The following is a 14,979-nucleotide window of genomic DNA, read 5'->3' as shown; positions in this document are numbered from 1 at the left end:
ATTGTTTTTCTGGTTGGGTGTATTGGCTGACGGCTTGGAGATCATCTTAAATAACAGATACAATGCTCTACATGATAATCAAGTGAAGAAAGTCATCAATTTGCACAGAGGCATCTCTCTAATGAGGCTGTGGTGCAGGCATGGCATGGACAGTATTTTTAGAGTCTCTGTAGAAGAAGAAGAGATTACCTGCCTGGACCGAGTTACCTCGGCAACCATCTCCCGTGACTAGGAAAGTCTAAAGAGCATATTGATAATCTATCATGGTGTCGGGAGAGTGCAGGTTATCAGAGAGCAACAGCAGGGAAGATTTCAAAGACACTCAGGTCTCACTGGGAAAATAATGTCTGCTTTCATCTCAAAAAAAAGCCTGTCACTTGAATTTAAAAAGGGGGGGAAAAAGAGGAGGAGGGGTGGCAGAGGTACATAGTGTGCACGCTCACAGATTTATTGGTCCTGTGCAAGCTCAGTTTCAGGATAAAAAGCTTTTTATTGTGTCTTGCTGCTGTTCGGTTTCTGAGGGGTGACAGTATCCAGTACACCACAAAGGAAAGGAAGAGAGTCAGGAATGAAAATAAATAAATAAATTAGAAACTCTGTCACATAACCAATGGAACAGAAATGAAAGAGAGAGGAGGCAGAGGAAAAAAAATGAAATCAAATAAAATTAAATGCTCTTCCAGGGGTGCTGAGGCCTTTCAACATTCTGAGAGTGCCAGTGCTTATCTTTTTACCATGTGGCAAGCAAGGGAATTTTGCAGCCCTGTGTTTAAAGTAATATTTTCAAAAGAAAACAAACACACACTGCATGACCATAGAAAGGACTTCCTAACAAATACTAGGGTGTCAGCACTCCTAAATGTTACTCCACTGAACTCTCTGGAGAGATGGGTATTTAATCCTGCTCCCTGCTTACAAAGTTTTTGTGCCCACCCATTTTCTTTATTCATTTCCCTGGAACAGGCAGAGTATTTTGGGAGACAGTTCACAAGATAAAGTGTTTGAAGGCTCTCATTCAGAGAAATATTTATTTGTAGCACAAAATGACCACTGACAGAAATTGGCATCACTGCTGTTACTGGAAATCTGTATTCAGAAAAGCTTCATTTAATGCTTTCCTAAATGGGGCATTGCATGTCAGGACTAAACTGCTGTGGGAAATCAGCCTATGCAAGTTGTGCCTGGCTCTTGGCAACAGGATGCATCCTTAACTTCCCAAAGAGCTAAAATCTACCAGGAGAAGAGAATCTTCAAATGCGTTGAGGTTTTGCTGTATGCCTTTTATAATGAACTCCATATGGTTTTTAAACTTTTCTGCAGGAATGGAGCAGTTCATAGAGATGCCTGATCCTCTTCAAGAGTTTATCCTACAGCAGAGCCACTACCAGGTTTCCCAGAAGATGTAAAAGAAACGTGCCATAAGCAAAGGGTCATTTAAGTCCTCTACTGGCAGAATTTATTTCCCTCCCTCAATCATTAGGGTTACATCCTGAAAAACCATTGCTTGTGTTGCTTCAAAAAAAGATCTTGGCTCATGGGATACGCTGCAGTGTAGAAGGGACAAAACGTACACCACGTAAGCACTGTTTTCCTGCTTTTCTCTCCCTCGGCAGACGGAACTCCCAAAATCATCTCTGCCTTCAGCGAGAAAGTGGTGAGCCCAGGAGAACCAGTGTCCCTGATGTGCAACGTGAAGGGGACTCCCCTGCCCACGATCACCTGGACACTGGACGAGGATCCCATCATGAAGGACGGCAGCCACCGGATCAGCCAGATCATCACATCCGAGGGCAACGTGGTCAGTTACCTGAACATCTCCAACACCCAGGTCCGGGACGGGGGCGTTTATCGCTGCACTGCCAACAACTCTGCGGGAGTCGTCCTGTACCAGGCTCGAATAAACGTAAGAGGTGCTTGTCAAATCAGCTCCTCAAAAAAAAAACACACATAACTCATTGTAGTGGAGAAGAAGATTGTTGCATGTGATGAGATTTTGGAATGCCAAAAACTGACTTACTGTTTTTGTCCTTTCCTTTTCTCCCCCTGCTCTCTTTTCCCACCCTGCCTCTCCGGCCCCATCTAGAAAGTGTATGGTATGGTTAAATGTTGGAAGAACCCTTTGGCTTGTGTCCTTTAGTCTATTTTTCCTATACTCATCTCTACTAGTTCACAGTCTCTTTGCTTTAGTCCTGCTGTGCATGTTTTATTTTCCTTTTCCTTTCCTCCTTTACTTGTCCAACATCCATTGTAATTATTCATGTATACAGAACTTTAGCTTGAATTTCTGGCTCTACATGGCATAATACCCATCCTTATGGGTATATATATACTTTATATACATAGCAAATCTAAAAGCTAATTGTTTCAGTGTTCTTATGTGTAAAAGGAGTCTAGCTCCATATCAGTGTTGGTATTTCACATTAATTAAATCACACTCAGCCTTTTAATTTGTAATACAGCAAAGATTTTATCAGGCAAGTATTGGATAACACAAATATATACCCCCATATAATTAGCATGGATGCTGCAGGGTAAGGAAAAAGTAGAGCATACAAAGATTAGGAAAACTGCTTAAGTAGCTCTTAAAAGTAAAAATCTGTCAAATGCAAAGAAGTGCGGCGCGAGCCGCATCCATTAACATCTGTATATCCAGAAATAATTACACACATTCCCTCGAGCAAATGTGCCTTTAAATTGTCTTCAAGAGCTCCTTTCCTTGCCTTGGCAGGGCCAGCGAGCATTCGGCCCATGAAGAACATCACGGCCATCGCTGGGAGGGACACCTACATCCACTGCAGGGTCATCGGGTACCCCTACTACTCCATCAAGTGGTACAAGAACTCCAACCTGCTGCCCTTCAACCATCGCCAAGTGGCGTTCGAGAACAACGGCACGCTGAAGCTCTCAGACGTGCAGAAGGAGGTGGACGAGGGCGAGTACACCTGCAATGTCCTGGTCCAGCCCCAGCTGTCCACCAGCCAGAGCGTGCACGTGACAGTGAAAGGTGAGGACAGCTGGGAAGAGCAGAGCCCGGCTAATTGCCGGGTCCTTGGTGGAATTGCGCACGTAGGATTGTCCTGGCAGACGGATAACGAGCGTTTGAGGAGGTTAATCCAGATTTGTGTTTATTTTTAATGATGGCACAGAGCTAATCAGTCATTGTGTCTTGTTCTCTTCTGACTTTTAGCCTCCTTGGCTCAGCTGGTCCTTGTTGTTGTTGTTGCCTCTGAGTGGGGGCCTTGCAGCTCAAGTTTGATATGAGCACTTTTCCCTACAAATAAATCAGGAAATTAATGGTTTGTCACACACATTTCACTGGTGACTGTTTCTCTACTGGACAACAAAGTTCCAGTTTTCATTAACCAGTGACTTTCTGGCTTTTAAAACATGAGATGAGAATTTTAATGTCTGTACTTTTGCCACTAAGCAGAGACAGGAACTAAAAGCATTAACCTTGCTTTCCTCTTATTAAGTGATTATCTGAGGGCTCTTCATGCTTAGAAAGATAACACTGTAAATAAATGTGACTTGAAATTCTAATAGGATGCTTCAAATCTATTCAAACAGTCCAAAACAAGGATGTTCAAATGACCCTGAAAGGCTTCAGAAAGAGACTGAGAATAGGAATTTTTTACCATTGTGTCCTGACTGTTCTGACATTGGCAGTGTTCAGACCTATTCATGAAGATACAAAAGACAGAAAACCTGATTGCACTAGCACCTAGTTGTGAGCAATGGGGCCACTAAATACTGCACTTTATGTGAGCCTGTAGGAAGAATTGGGGCATAATTTCACTGTTCCTGAAGTTATTAGAAATTTTTCCTGGGTTGTTTTTTTTTGGAGGCAGAGGAGAGGAAGGAAGGAGGTTGAATCTTGTATCCATTCTCAGATAAGATGCAGAGAACAGTAAGGTAAAATGACTTTGTTTCAGACATATGTTCTCAACTTCCTTCTGCTCTGTCAGTTTTGCCATTAGCACTCTGGAGTGATGCAATTGCTATTTTTTTTCCGAGCATTTAGGGGATCAGCTTTAAACCATGAGCAATTTGGACTCTGAAAGGCATGACATCTCCCACACCTGAGACCATCATGGGCACTGGTCACAAGCTGTAGCATAAAAAGCCAACGTCACCTTTTGTTTTAATGTGTGTTGGGCTTTGCTTGACATTACAATGATATCACAGATCTGTTGATAGAGTTTAGGAGCTCAGTGACAAATCAGTCACAGTGTTGCTGCTGCACTAAGAGGCCACCGTGGAAATTCTGGTGGAGAAAAGCTGCCTCTTAAATGATACCATTTTTCAAATGACTGTCAAAATGAATGTAGCCAGACAAAACAAATCCAGCAGTCACAGGCATTGAAATCAAAACAATACCAGTCACTGAGAACACTAACTGGTATCTCAGGTGAAATACTGCTTTTTCTTCAATTAGGTTACAGTTTCCAATTTGACAGTTCCTCCCCAAGAAAGCAGATTGCCAGCTCTAGCAATTTGGATTAAGCTGTAATTTTTGTCAAGGATTTTACTTCCTTGATTTTACTTCCTCACTAGACTAGGTTGCTCCAAGCCTTGAAAAGACATTGTAATTTGAAAACAAGGTTAATAGCCTGACTTCATTTACAGAGCCCAAAATGTCACAGGTGAGGTTTTTAGGTCAGACCTGAACAGTTCTCAATGTTCTGCTGTTGTAGCCTGAGGTCAGCAGTGCCACAGCAGATTTTATCCAACATGCTAGTGGGGAGTCAAAAGTGGCCTGGTGCTTTAAAATATTATTAATGTGTGTGTGTCTGTTGCCTTTTCATTTTATAGATTCCAAACCTAATGGGATGAGTTTTTAAGCACTTCTATTTGATACCAAAAAAATACAAAATATGGCCCAGCTTGCATACTGGAGGTTAAAAGTACTCTGAAATATGACATTGTAAGGGGAGTTAAAATCAGTGCTCAAATACCCTTATTTACAGTTCAGCTTCTCCTACCAACAGTATAATTATTTTTTTCCAGAGAAACAGAGGGGGAATTATTGTCCATCCTCAGTATGACAGGTCCTTTGCTTTGCTCTCAGTTCTGCTACAAGCTTCGTGAGTGACCTCAAACCATTCACCTGAAGGGTGACTCAGAATAGATGACACTGAACAAGCTGTTACTTAGTGGGTTTTTTTTCCTGTTCATGTTCTGAGGACACAATTAATAATTTCCTCATGAGTTTATCCTTTCTGTTTCAGAAACAATGTGTTAATTTTCAAAAGCCATCTGGGTCACCAGGAAAAATGGCAATAAGGCACAAACTGAACTCAAAAATATCCACACATTTTTTTGAATATTCAATTTCAGAAGCTTACAGCTTTTTTTTTTTTTTGCAGTTCACCTGTAGCATTTATATGTTCTTTATGTAGCATTTATATGTTCAAAGCTCTGCTCCCATTGAAATGAAGTTGCTCCTGAGAGTTCTGTTTCCTCCTTCAGAGCACTCATGTCACCCAGCTTAGCAACCCCCTGGGAAAGACAGATTTAAGTAATTTAATTAGCTTTATCTGACAGATCTGTGGCAAAGGTAAATGCAGAATTTGGCTCTACAGGGCAGTGTTTATCTGCATTAGGCAAACAACTGGTTTTTAGAGTTGGCAGCTCTCTGCCACATTTACTTTCCACTTTCCAAATCCTCCAGTATGTGAAGCATCCTGGTTCTGGCTTGGATGAAGACTTGCTTAAAGCAGCATTTAAATAAAAACATGCAACACCATGAGCATGCCATCAAATTCAAGAGTGCTGTCCCCTCTGCAGAGTATTTTGACATTTGCAAACATCCAAATGAAAGTAAAATCATCCTTTAGAAATCATGATAAGGTCACAGAGAGGAGAACAGAACATTTATTGGCAATAATTTTAAATGAACTCCTGGCTGCCAGAGAACCTGAGAAGGGCTTTCAGAGCTTTGCTGTGCATCCTTCCACCTGGCAACCTCTGGGAAAGCCAAAAGCTTGGGAGCTGGGCCCTTCTGTGCTATTTGAACCTAGATCCTCTGCTTCTTTGCCCTGCTGATCAGAAGAATCAATGAAACAGCACATGAAATCCACTGTGCCATTTTTTAGGAATAACTGCTGTCCTCGTCTGCATAGCCACCTACGCCAGAGGTCTGCAGGCTCCAAATAACTCTGTCCCACAGAAACGTGGCTTGGCATTCCTGCCCTGCCCTCTCCCCCAAGCTCTTGCCTTCCCCTTGTCTCTCCCAAAATCTGGATTTGGAAGGCAGCAGTCCACTGAGCTGGCTGCTGGGAGCTGAGTGCATGAGCTGGCATGAGAACATGCAGGTTTCTGCTTGGCAGATTTAATTCCCATGGAACCGTGCCTGAGTCCTAACAGGGCCTTTTGGAAATCAAGCCAACTTGTCTTTTTTTTTTTCTTTTTTTTTCTTTTTTTTTTTTTTTTAATTTAGACAAATGATTTGGCCAGTTCTTAGTTCTGACAGAAAGCCATGCAAACTACCAAACTACCCACCCTGTAATGCACAAGTAACAGAGGGAGACTACAACTGTACTTACATACTTAATTTCTGTATTCTGTAGCTGCTGACCACTCACCTTTGCAACTGTAATAAAACCTTCTCAGCGTGTTTTGCTTTGGCCTATGTTAGGCGTAATTTTATTTTTAGGGTTTTTTTGTAAAGTAAACTGAACCCCCTTTCCCCTGCCTCCTGCAAAGTGGGAACAGCAGTTATTGCTAGCATCAGAAGTAATTGAGATTAGCCTTGCTAAGGATATTGCACATGTCCTTGCCAAGAACAGAATTATTCTTAGCAGCACCAGTTTGTTGCTCTGTGTTCAGCCCAGCTCTCGTGGTTTGCCAGAGGGTTTTGTACACATTTGCCGAAGGCAGAGAACTGTTGGAGTCAGAGATCCTAAAGAGAAGAATATTCTGTAGAACATGCAGATTTTCTGTTCATTCCTTCTCAGAATGATCTGTCCTCCTCAGTTTTCTCCAGCTCCTCCTTTCCCAAGTCCTGGCTCTTCTCCTCTGGCTTCCAAAATCAATATGAACTCAAAGTGTTTATCATCTCACCTCTCATTTCCACACTGCCTTGTTCTCAAGACTCAAAATTACCCTTTCCCTTTGGATACCCCAGCCTTTTTCCCAGCCTCCAGTTCCAGTCCTCTCTGCCATCCTTCAGGTTCAAGCACTAGAGTGACAAATCTGCCCTGATTTCTGAAATCTCACCAGATTGACTCAGCCACTGAAAGGTAGTGCTGGGATGTGCTCAGTGCTGCTTGGACTCTGTCACTGTAAAATATCTTCTCCACATCTGATCACGTGGGGGTTTTGTTTATTTATTGACTTGGTTTTGCTCAGAATGCAAAATTTGGGCACAACTGTGTTGACTTTTTATAGGTGTAGTAAAAACATCTGAGGCTGGTGCCATCACCTGGATTGGAAATCCATGCTGCTAAATCCATGGGGCAGGTGGGACTTCTCAGGGTCTCACAATACCTTTGTTTTCATTTTTTCTGGTTTTATGGTAGAATTGATATTTACCATGTCTCAGTTTTCCCACTCTCCCACCTTATTCTTGGAAATGGCCAAAGAATTGTAGCTGAAACCTTGAAGCTGAAATGACTCAGCCTGACACCTGGCCTGGAAAACTGCTACCCAAACAAAAGTCAAACTGCAAGCAAATGAAAACAGTCTTATCATGGGAAGTGTTGGCAAACAAAGAAAGAGATTATATTACCCACCCTATCTCTAATTTTCATATTTCCATTGAAAAAAATAAAAAAACACATTAAAGTGGAAAGATGCTAAAATAATAATAGCAGCATCTCTTTTACAGCTTTTTAGTAGATCTCAGAGATTTTAAGAACAGGAGTGAGTTGTTATCTCCATTTTTTTATTATGCAATTTATAGTAATAGTTTTCCTAGCTCCAGTAAAAGCCATCAGTAGTAAGTGATGATATTCTTGTCATCAGTCTCATGGGACACATTCTCATGTAAACAGCCTGCTGCTATTCACACTTTCCAACAGGAATTAATTGAAAAAGAAGCCCCTGAGAGGGAAGGGTACAGCATCATCAAAATAAAAAGTGTGGTGTTCAAAAGGACTGCTTCTGATTTTGTTGAGCTTACGTATTTCATTGATTTAGAAAGGTTCTTGTATATAAAGTGAGCACCTCACCTGTTGTGAACCACAGAAAGGAATTGTACCCGCCTTGTTTCATGTTGGAATACAATTAAACCAAACAGGGGCTACTTCTAAATAGCTTCATGTTTGCAACTCTTTGAATAGATTCTCATCATCTTTCCTGGGAAGTGTTTAGCTTTTCCTAATATCTGAAATACTGTTGGTGAATTTGCATTGCAAATCAGTTCAGGGAGGACTGGTTTAGATAGTGAAAAATATGCAGGCACAAAAGGGAAAAAAAAAACATCACTGGAAATCTTTGCAGGGTTGTTGGGACCGTGGTGCATTCAATCAATCTGCTAATCTGTGCATGCTCCAGCCTGGAAGTGTGGATTATGGCAAGTGGGAGTTCAGCATCATGCACAAACCTCAGATCTTACCTGTCCTACTGACTGACTTTGCCAATAGATTGAATCAGAAGAAAAAAAAAAAAAAACCAAAAAAACCTTCTGGCCCTGATGTCCTTCAGCTATTTCTTTCATTATATCACTTTCTGCCTTTTTCCAACTCCTCCACGCTATATGGTTGTGGATGCCTTCAAACTTGTCACAACTTCCTCGGGAAGAAATGCTCAGATCTCTCAAAGTGACTGAAGTTGTCAAGTACAGGAATCACACCAGGGCCATGTGGTCAGAGTGGGTGAGAATGGGCCATCGTGCAAAACATCCTGGAAAATGCACTTAGGAATTATTCTCAGGTCACATCATGGGCATGGGGAGCAGTTCTGGGGGGCAAGCAGTGGCAGAGCCTGATTTAAGGGAATTTCCACTTTGATAGGGATGTTTCAAGTGTGTCTAACCTGTAGAAATTCCTGAAGATAAGACTGGAACAGGCTGATATTCTTGACAGGTTTGTGTAATTTTTTTTTTTTTTTTTTTTTTTTTTGCCATTCAGCATACAGCAGCTTAAGGTTAGCTTTGCACCAAAATACCTGATTTACATTCTTTAAAGTCTCACAAGTGTCATCTGGATATGACTGACTTTACACCAGTCCACTTCTAATATAACTACTGTAATGACTTCACCCCTAACACTGTAGAAATGGTCATCCAAAAATTTCTGTTAAAGTTGTTTCACCACTATCCCAGTATTCATTACAAGGAATTAGTATGCACAAACCTAAAACTTTTCACTTAAATCTAAATTAAAACTCTCTGGATTTGTGCACAGTCTTTTATCTTCTCTCTTTCAAACATAATTTATGTCTGTGATGGATGCATTTATTTGTGAATTATGCAAACAATGTGAAATAAGCCTTTATACTTCAAGAAGTGCCTCAGTTAAGGAGTTCAAGATGCTTTGCATACTATGTATGGGTATATAAAAAACTGGCCCTCTCCTCTCTCTTACAGTGCAGATTTGTCTACTCAAGATTTGTAAGAAGGCATGTTCTTGCTCTTTTTCTGTGTTTATTTTGTCAGTTATCTTTGGCTCCAGTGATTTAGTTGGACTTTTCACACTGATACCTGAGGACAAAGATCACTTTAGATCAGGTAGGGGCTGAACAAGGGCAATATCTCTGGAGCAGGTTCCAAAAGTGAGGCCTTTAATTAGGAAGCACTTTACCAATGAAGCTATCAGCTTGTTGCATGAAAATCCTCCTGCAGCTGCTGTCTTATCTTCAAATCAAGGTTTTCTCTCTTACAAATAAATAGCAAATGCATCCCCTTGGGCAGGGAAGTGAGCTCACCACCATCCCAGCTTTGCGGGGTGTTTCAGGATGATAAGGGCTTGCACTTTTCCCCTGACAAAGGAGGCTGAAAGGAGAGGGTTCAGTAGATGGATGAGACATGACTTAAAAGCACTTTTGGTTTCTACACAACATTTTAAATGCTCTCTCCTTTTGGAGAAGCTCCCACTAAAGCATCAGGAAGCCTGTGACTGTTGGATGGCAGGAAAGGGGAGTGGGGACTGTGATGGCTGTGAAAACCTAAAAATTGCTAGAGCGTGGTTAGGGCTTGTGCAGAGACAAAATAATTTTGGCTTTTTCACTCCCAGTGCATGAAATCTGGGGTCACACGGCTGCCCTAAGAGACTGCATAGCCTGGTGTCTCTGATTTTGCATCAGCCATAAATATTCATTGCCAAAAGTATTTTATATTGCAGAAACAGCCCCTGCAACAGTGCTGTTGCAAGAAAACCCATCAGGGAGCTGTTTAGAATGATAAAGCAGGGGATGATTCTCGCTTTGCTGTGCAGAACACCATGTTCAGCTGGCTGCTGCAGGAAACAGGAGATCTGCAGGATGCTCTGTCTCAGTGAATCATCTCAGCAGCTCCTCCCAGCAAAACTCCCATGGAACAGAGGGCAAGAAATTAAGGATGTTCCTCTGCTAATGGAAAGCAGCGTGGAAGCCCTCCTTGCCCTCCTTTCCAGCAGCCCCCCAGAGGAACAGAAGACCTTTCTAGGTCTCAAAAACATAATTTAAATCTTCCTGAATTAGCACTAATGAGGCTGGCCCATGATCCTCTTCTTAAACAGACACTTAATTCAAGCTCTCAACAATAAAGCATTCCCAGGACACAGCACTTTGTGGCATGAAGAAGAGATTTTCACTCTTCTGCCCGTTGTGGGTAGAGAAAGAAATATCTCTTCCAGGTACACAAGCACAAAGACCATTATATATATATATATATATATATATAAACACTTATATATTTTATATATATATATATATATATATATATATATATATATATATAACTTATATATAAAATAGCATCATTTCAGCAAAAATCAAATGCAAGCTCTGAAATATGGTCAAGCTAAAGATACATATAGAGTAGGAAAATATATAAACACACCTTGAAGTATTTCAAACAGATTTTAAATACATCTGTACTACTGTAAATTTTCTCTCTCAAAGTACTATCTACCCCTCTTATTTTTTAGTGCTGTTTGGCAATGCTTTAGTGTGCAAAAAAACCTTCTCATGTTGGTTAATCAAGCTTGATATTTTCTTCTATCAAGGATATATCTCTGCTTTTTACTGCAGATATTGATAGAGACAGAAAATTTTATATTTAAGAAATTATTTGCTGGAAATCATCATAAATTTTTAATATGTGATTTTTTGGTGGTCATTTCCTTCTTTAAATGAGCAGATAGCTCACCAAATATCATCTTCAATGAGATGATAGCTCACCAAAAACTTCCTTTATCAGTTTAAACTGGTGAATACCATAGCTGAAAAACATTCTTCAACACTTCAAAGTTTCTGCAAGACTATTTGCTTTCTTCTAAGTACCGATTTTTAAATTACACACTAGCTTTTAAAATAAGCTCCTTGTCAGGACTGCAAGCTGCTGCAGGTTGAATATACATTATATTTTATGAAGCAGAAATATTTCCTCTGTATCTTGAAAACCTGAATAGAAGGATAATGTGCTGCCTAAAAATATTGCAGCCAATTTCTGAAATACTCTGCAGGCTGATACTTATATTTTAGAGCTGGTAAATGCAGCCTTGCAAATCAATATTTTCTGAAAAACATTTCAATGTCACCTAATGATCTTTCTCCTTGTTTTCTTCATCAGGGAGATGGAGAGTGAAGATGCACATTAGAATCCTTGGGCAATATTTTGCCTGACTTTTGATATCATTTTGTCTGTGAAAGATTGACTCAAATTTGTTACACACTAAGCAGAAAATGCAGAAGTAATTTGCCACCCTGTTGTGAAAAAGCATATTTTTCAGTAATGGTATCTGAGAAAAAAATAAGGGTTTGGGCAGAAATGTGCTGGGCACCACAGTAAGGAGAGGACTTGGCATTTAGCAGGTATTTACACACATCAAGGGGAAAATTTATGGCAAAACCTTTTGAAAGACACATTCAGGTAATTTCTCATTCCTATTCATATTAGGAACTGTTCGTCAATAAATGCTAAGAGATTTTTTTTTTTCTGCTGATGTACAAAGAATCTGAGATATCTCATGTGATTGAGTTAGCTGGGCTAAGGCAATTCCAAGGGACTGCAGGTATTTTGCATCACTTTGTGACAGCAGAAGTCCCCAAGTGAACCAGCAGGTACTTTCCTGTGCTCAAATAGTTCAAATAAACACAGTTCAAATAAACACAGTAATTTATACCAAGTTTCTTTTTTGTCTATGCCTGATCTATCAGGTGTTTAGAATGCCAAAGGACACGTGTTAGCAATTAGAGAGATGGGAGCCAGGGAAAAGTCTTACAGCCTGTGAGAAAAATGGATGGCAGTGGCAGTCTTCCCAAACCCAGACAGTGAGACACTCTTGGGAAAAGCCAGCGGAGGCCTGAAAGGATGAATTGTGTTGTTCTGTCCCTGATGTCACCTCTCTGTGGCAGCTGAGCATGGTCATAACTTCCCCTCATCAAATGGCACCGTGGCTGTGCTGGAAACTGTGGAGTTAATACCAAATTTGTGTTTGCCAACCTCTTGCACCGTGAGGTGAATCTGCACAAACATTTGAACATGGCTTTGAAAAGGGCCTTAGTCCTTTGAGGGCCCTGGAGTCATGGAATTATAAATCACAGAATGGCTTGGGCTGGAAGGGACCTCAAAGCTCATCCAGTGCCACCCCTGCCATGGCAGGGACACCTTCCACTGCCCCAGGCTGCTCCCAGCCCCAGTGTCCAACCTGGCCTTGGGCACTGCCAGGGATCCAGGGGCAGCCACAGCTGCTCTGGGCACCCTGTGCCAGGGCCTGCCCACCCTCCCAGGGAAGGATTTCTTCTTTATATCTACTCTTGATGGGTAGGTTTTTTCCTTATATCTACTCTCTATCCCACTCTCAGTCTGAAGCCATTCCCTGGGTCCTGTCCCTCCATGCCCTGGAAATTGTCTCTCTCCAGGTTTCCTGGGGCTCCTCCAGGCCCTGCAAGGCCACACTGAGCTCAGCCCAAAGCTTCTCCTGTGCAGGTGAACAATGCCAGCTGTGCCAGCCTTTCCTGCCAGCAGAGCTGCTCCATCCCTCTGCTCATCCTGGAGCCTCCTCTGGGCTCTCTGCAGCAGCTCCAGCTCCTCCCTGGGCTGGGGCAGCTCTGCAGGTGGGCTCTCACCTGTGGGGACAGTGGAACAGAATCCCCTCCTGCTGGCCATGCTTGATGAACTTTCTTACTCCTAATGGAGGACCCAACATATGGATCAAAGGAAGTGCCTGGAACTGACTCAGTGTCACCAACACTTGTCCCTCCCTCCCAGAAATAGGACACTGGCAGAGGAGGAAAAATGCTGCTGGGGAAGTTCATGGGCACACACTGCAACCACTTGAGAGATTTTTTTTTTCTGCTTCAACTCTAGGGAAAGCACAATCTTAGAATTTCTGAAGGGAAAAAGGACAAAAGAAATACAATTAGATAAAGCCACCAACTCCATTTTTTCTGGAGTTCAAACATATTGATCACTATAAATGTTCTGCTCTGGGTATCCTTCCATCTTTCCTGTTCAAAAGTAGCACAGATTATGTGTAAGTGATCTCCCAGGCAACAGGAAAATGCACTTCTATATCTGAGGTACATAACCTCTAGGAACCTTGTCTTTTGATAAATAAGGATTTGAGTACTGCTTGCAAAGTTGGTTGTGCAGCCCTTTCAGGAGTGATTGATAAAAACCTGTCTGAGATCAATGCCCTGGTTGTTTGAATGCTCCCCTGAGAAGGGCAGAAGATTTTGAGTCCTTCATCTGGACAAGTATTTGCCTCTCAATTTACCAAAAACATTCCAACCACAACCCAAAGAAAACATGGCAGCCCCATTATTTTTTCTGTGTTTATTTAATCTGTCTGTTTCACTAGTTTTTATTAAAAGTACCTGAAAACAAAATTATTTTAAGAAGTAGAATTCTTTACTTTGGTAGAAAATACCAAAATTTCTTTCATGCTTTTTATTTCAGCCAGAGAATAATACGGTAAAAAAGAAAAGGAAAGAAAAAAATATATTTTTCAGGCCAAATATGATTAGCAGGAATTAAATGCCAACTTGAACACTCGTGCCTTGTACCATCCCTCTAATTAGAAATCAGTTTTACCTTAATTTGCTGTCCTACAAATGTCGCTATTGGACATGAAATGAGTACACAGAAGTTTGGTAAGTTGAAAAGAGAAAAAGACCCAGTTTTATTCAAACATCTAGTACTTATAGAATTCCAAAGGTGACCGTGGATTGGAGGATGGAATTGCCACCTCTCCAACCACACTGGTCCAAAGATCAATCAATCATTTCTCTCCACCCACAGAGAAATATGTAAACCATTCTATTTATACATGAAATTGTGTGGGAACTCTGACTCTCAAATATGTAAACGTTATCAGAAGGCTAAAGAAGTTTTATGAGAACTTTAAAACTTTCAAAAGAACTACAAAAGAAAACTTAACACTTTTAAAAATCAGGGCAGCATACAAGTACTGTACATGTCTTCCCCTTCCTGCAATCTTAGTGAGAATTGTGACTCGAAACATTAAGAAATAAGTGCAAGAGGCACTTAAGGAAGCAAAGCTGGAGCCTCTTCCACGTCTATTCTGTGACCTTGAAGCAAAGCCCTTGGACCAGACCTTGAAAGCTGCTGAGCTCTTCCTGGCAATGTCACTGCTGGCAGTCCTGGAGAGGCTCAAGCTGGTGGTGCTGTGATTTCTGGAAGAGCTGCTTGATCCTTTTGTAGGGGTCTGCCAGTGAAGTCAGGTGTCTCTAGAAGCCAGGACATCCCCTGCCCGTCATCTCTGCTTATGCACTGAGTGGCCAAGAAATGAGAAGGTTTATTCAAAAATGTGATTTTTTTTTTCCTGCTAAACAATGCTTTATGGCTGTCAGAGGTGTAGATTCTGCACATCC

General features: G+C 41.3%; 1 protein-coding gene across 6 annotated transcripts in view; it reads left to right on the top strand.

Annotated features, from left to right (window-relative positions):
- The window catches only part of DSCAM (DS cell adhesion molecule), a 443,286-nt gene that overhangs the window by 264,846 nt on the left and 163,461 nt on the right, over window positions 1–14,979 (top strand). For all 6 annotated transcript variants that reach the window (XM_068179584.1, XM_068179590.1, XM_068179585.1 and 3 more), the window contains exons 7-8: window positions 1,614–1,910; window positions 2,729–3,004. In XM_068179584.1, coding sequence (XP_068035685.1) covers window positions 1,614–1,910; window positions 2,729–3,004 — 573 coding nt within the window. The remainder of the gene's footprint in view (window positions 1–1,613; window positions 1,911–2,728; window positions 3,005–14,979) is intronic.

The sequence above is a fragment of the Anomalospiza imberbis genome, chromosome 2, assembly GCF_031753505.1.
Source record: "Anomalospiza imberbis isolate Cuckoo-Finch-1a 21T00152 chromosome 2, ASM3175350v1, whole genome shotgun sequence".
NCBI lineage: Eukaryota > Metazoa > Chordata > Aves > Passeriformes > Viduidae > Anomalospiza > Anomalospiza imberbis.
Note: the sequence above shows the minus strand (reverse complement) of the source record. Positions and strands in the feature narration are given on the sequence as shown.